Raw genomic sequence first — 3991 nt, 5'->3', positions numbered from 1 at the left:
TATTTGATATCCTCCTTGATCTTTTTCATATATGTTCACATAAATTATATTATGGTAGCTGTCTATGAAACCCAGTGTCAGACCATTAATACTATAGTATTACTGTAGTATTATGTAGCCCAATATTTATTTTACACCAATTTAACAATAACAATAAAGACCAAAATCTGTTTCAAATATGGGGATACTAAGTTACCCAACCATTTCTGTATTTTTGTTGCGTTGGGGGACTATTTATGACCTCAGTATTTCTACTAATATATAACCCTCTTCCTTCTTCAGTGTTAGGTGGGCTGCCCTGACACTTAATGTTATATTGTTGACTGTTTGACATTATTGAAAATTCAGTGATCCCAGTCTCACTCACTCAGGCTTTGGATAATTATGTTCATAATTGGATGATGCTCTCATCTCTGTGCTCCAGTGAGCAAGGTGCAAACATATCAATATTACCACAGAGGGGGGATATATTAGTCATTACTCATACTCATATTGATAGTGACAACATCACCCAGAACCAATCCACATTTGACAATAACGGCCCGCAGCTCCAACATGTGTAATTTTGAAAAACTACATCGGGGAGCTAAAAGTGTTTATGGCAGCTGTTTTAATTCAGAAGTATTTACAGAACACTACAGCTTTCAGTGAAAGGAGCTGAATCGATCGATGGCTGCGTTCATTCACTCTCCTCACCGCCCCCGTTTCAACAAATTGGCTTGACCTATTGCTGCTGGCATCATGAAGAAGCGCAGAGCAGAAAAGGGTTCCCCGCCCCAGAGGGTATAAATACAGGGAGAGGGATCCCCGCCAGCAAGTATCCGGAACCTTTTACTCTCGTATCCTCTCTGCTGGACACAAGGCTGACAGGCTCTCTGACACCATGAAAGTAAGTACAATGCACGGAAAGTTTTGGTTTATATCCATAATATACTATTCTGCACTTTTAAAGTTACTCCATGAAGTAATAATGCTTGGTTAAACTATTCCAAATGCGCGTACCCTGCACGTTTATAGTCTATTTACGCTTCAAAGCACACATGCCAGATTGAATCTTTCTCTGAGAAGGATTTTGCTGTGTTATAAATTATAAATTCAAACGTTTGTTCCTAATTGCCTTTATTTTCTACAGGGTTTGAGGACCATCGCATTAACTTATGTAGGCCTACTCACCCTTTTACTGCTGGCGTCATTTATCTCGCAGTCGTGGGGCGCACCCAAGGTAAACCTGGTTTAGTCTATTAATATTTATAAAACTATTGACGGTAAGGTTTTCACTCAATAATGGAAGAATGAGAGCTCAAAATCTGAAAACGACCGATTGTTAACTAACAGAAGGGCAGTGTTATAAAACACAAGCATAACATGTATGCAGCTTTAAGATTTGTTTCTTCATTAAAGGGCTCTTTCCAACGGAGAAACTGGTCCCCGCAGGCTATGCTGTACCTCAAGGGCACTCGTATGTATTTACCTAATGATCCCATGTCTGTATGGAGACCCAAAGTTTTCAATATTAGATAAAGAAATACGACAATATTAAATAAATAATCATATGAATAAACACAGACACACTGTAATGCAATCATGGCATTTTATTTCAAAAGGATTGGTTTACAAAATCTGTTTTATTTCATAATGCCAGTGTTTGTCTTTATCGATCAATCAAGACAAACAAGGCAGTCATAGTTTTTGTTTAGACTTTGTGATGAAAAGGGAAAAAAATAACTGCTGTTATTTCATTAATTAAAATAAACAACTCTTCTATGTAAAAAGAATTAAATGGAAAACATATTGGATTATTTCACGTCATGGGTATCATTACATATTATTATTGACTTCCTAGTGTCTTGTGTATTTATTTCACAACACTCTGGGTCTCGATATTGCTCTAGCTAAAGATAAGTCCTTTTGTATCTGTTTCTACATTACATTCCAGAAACTTAGTGTTGAATGCATTTGTTTATTTATTTTTTTAAATCACCAGAGGGACGAAGGTTTATCTCAGAGGATCGAAAAGAAGGAGATGTCTATGACACATTACACTTAGGTAGGACAAACCTTACTAAGCAAAATTGTTTGTGTAGTTTAGAACACACTTTGTTAACCTTATTTATTTTATTTATTTTGGGTAATATAAGCAAGTTTCAGACATTCTTGCAGCTGGAATCACCTTTGGCCCATGAAGCGGGCAGATAATCTGTCTGTGGTGTTTGTTCCGTGTCAGAGACCCGAAGTCAGAACACAGAGAATCTGAGAGTGGACCAGGCAGCCACCGTCCTGCTCAACTTCCTGCAGCAGGCCAGAGATGGAGGTGAGAGCATTGATTGAGCATTGAACGTTGATTCTGCCGTTTAGATTTCTTAAATTTAAATATAGAAAACACTGTTTACAGAGATTTTAATGAGTTAATCAAACTGGAACTGGAACTATAAAAAAAAACAGGATTTAAAAAAGTCAGTGAAACATATCCCCCCCCATCATGGAAATTACTCCCTTTGTCACACTTGATAACTAAAAGTACTACTACTGGATAACAACTGGATAACTCATCTGCATGTTCACAGTTTTTGTGCCGTTTTTATGGTATTAAACACAAAAGATCCCTTTTTAACAGGTGGAAGAAGCACAGGATTCGCCAAACTCAGGCATCAAATTTAAGGATTAAGGAAAAAGAGACAAATTAGTCAAAACAAAAAATATATTTTAAGGACTTTAAAGGATGGAAGATTATATGTCTGTCTGTCTTTGACAAAAAAACTATATATATTGTATATTTGCATTCAATATTTAATGTTAATTTTCTCTTTCTCTTATCTAGCTAAGGAGAACCCAGATGAGGTGTATTTCCAGGAGCTGCCGGTGTGGAAGAGAGAATACTTCTGATCGTCTTTCATACATTTCTAAAGCTGCCAGACAACACTTATTTGTTTTTGAATGTAAGGTGTTCTGTTCTGTGTGAGGGAGAAAAACAGCTGTTTTGTAAATATGAATTATCTGATTATGTTTGAAATGTGATGTTTTAATAAAAAGAGTCTGAATTCATATCATTATTGGTCTGAGTTTGTCTGTTTAAATGTTCTTGATATAATATTAATATAGCATATATTTCTACAATTATGATCACAAAGTGTCATAAACTTATAGTATTTATGATGTCAAGTATACCAATTAATCGAGGTTTTATGATATGGCCGTGTAAATGAAGGACGTTACCAAAGAGAGAGTTGTTGTTTTTCAGCATCTATTTGTCATTTTGTAGGTCAAAGTTGAATGTACAAACAACATTTTTGTGCACTTTCTCTGAAAAACATTCTTTGTTTTGAGAGATAACGGGATAGGTTGTATAGAAAATACACGTTACATGTATACATACCTCTGGCTGTATAGATACCGTACACTACATGGTCACATACACAGCAGACCTTATCACCCAACATCAATGTTCAAACTCATTTGTTGATGAACCATCAAGATTGCTGTTTAACAGGAAAAATAGATATGTATACATTTTTCAGAAGATTACTGAACCATTTTGACAGTCACAGGTTGGAACTTGAAAATGTATTTTTTATTTATTTTTTCACTGTCATTTAGACAGTAAAGTTAGGCTAGAATTATTGGTTTGCAAAAAAAAGCTGACTGAGAGATAGCATGTATATTGAAAACAACAACGGGCCAAGAATGGAGCATTGGGGAACACCAAAAATGAACTGAGCTTCAAAACGGTAGTCTGGGTTTTGTGATGGACCTGGATCAGGGCTAGTACATTCCAAACCAGCACTATCAAAAGCATCCCATTTTACAACACTTTCAGGCCTTTTATTATTTTCTTTGAAATCCACAATCTTTACTTTATTCTTTACACATCTATCAGAAACATTGGGTGACTAACTGTAAACCGGTCTATAATCTTCAGCTACTCATGGTCATTTCTACTAATGGTCAGTTTCCTGACTCTCCAGGTTGCTTCTTCTTGTCCTCTTGCACGTCA

At 36.0% G+C, this 3991-nt stretch overlaps 1 protein-coding gene across 1 annotated transcript; it reads left to right on the top strand.

Moving 5' to 3' along the window:
* Positions 1 to 779: 779 nt before the first annotated feature.
* Positions 780 to 2912, top strand: spx (spexin hormone). The gene is made up of 6 exons (XM_029462310.1): positions 780 to 889; positions 1133 to 1222; positions 1402 to 1459; positions 1985 to 2047; positions 2225 to 2311; positions 2819 to 2912. The coding sequence occupies exons 1-6, from the start codon at positions 884 to 886 to the stop codon at positions 2881 to 2883; spliced, it is 369 nt and encodes a 122-aa protein (XP_029318170.1). The 5' UTR covers positions 780 to 883; the 3' UTR covers positions 2884 to 2912.
* The last annotated feature ends 1079 nt before the right edge of the window (positions 2913 to 3991 follow it).

This window comes from Cottoperca gobio, chromosome 23, assembly GCF_900634415.1.
Source record: "Cottoperca gobio chromosome 23, fCotGob3.1, whole genome shotgun sequence".
NCBI classification, from domain to species: Eukaryota; Metazoa; Chordata; class Actinopteri; order Perciformes; family Bovichtidae; genus Cottoperca; species Cottoperca gobio.
Note: the sequence above shows the minus strand (reverse complement) of the source record. Positions and strands in the feature narration are given on the sequence as shown.

What these genes read in the sequence shown, in the direction of transcription:
- spx (XM_029462310.1), top strand. An exon ending in AGTCGTGGGGCGCACCCAAG is followed by an intron (nt 1,223 to 1,401) that starts GTAAACCTGGTT and finishes TCTTCATTAAAG; the next exon opens with GGCTCTTTCCAACGGAGAAA. An exon ending in CTATGACACATTACACTTAG is followed by an intron (nt 2,048 to 2,224) that starts GTAGGACAAACC and finishes GTTCCGTGTCAG; the next exon opens with AGACCCGAAGTCAGAACACA.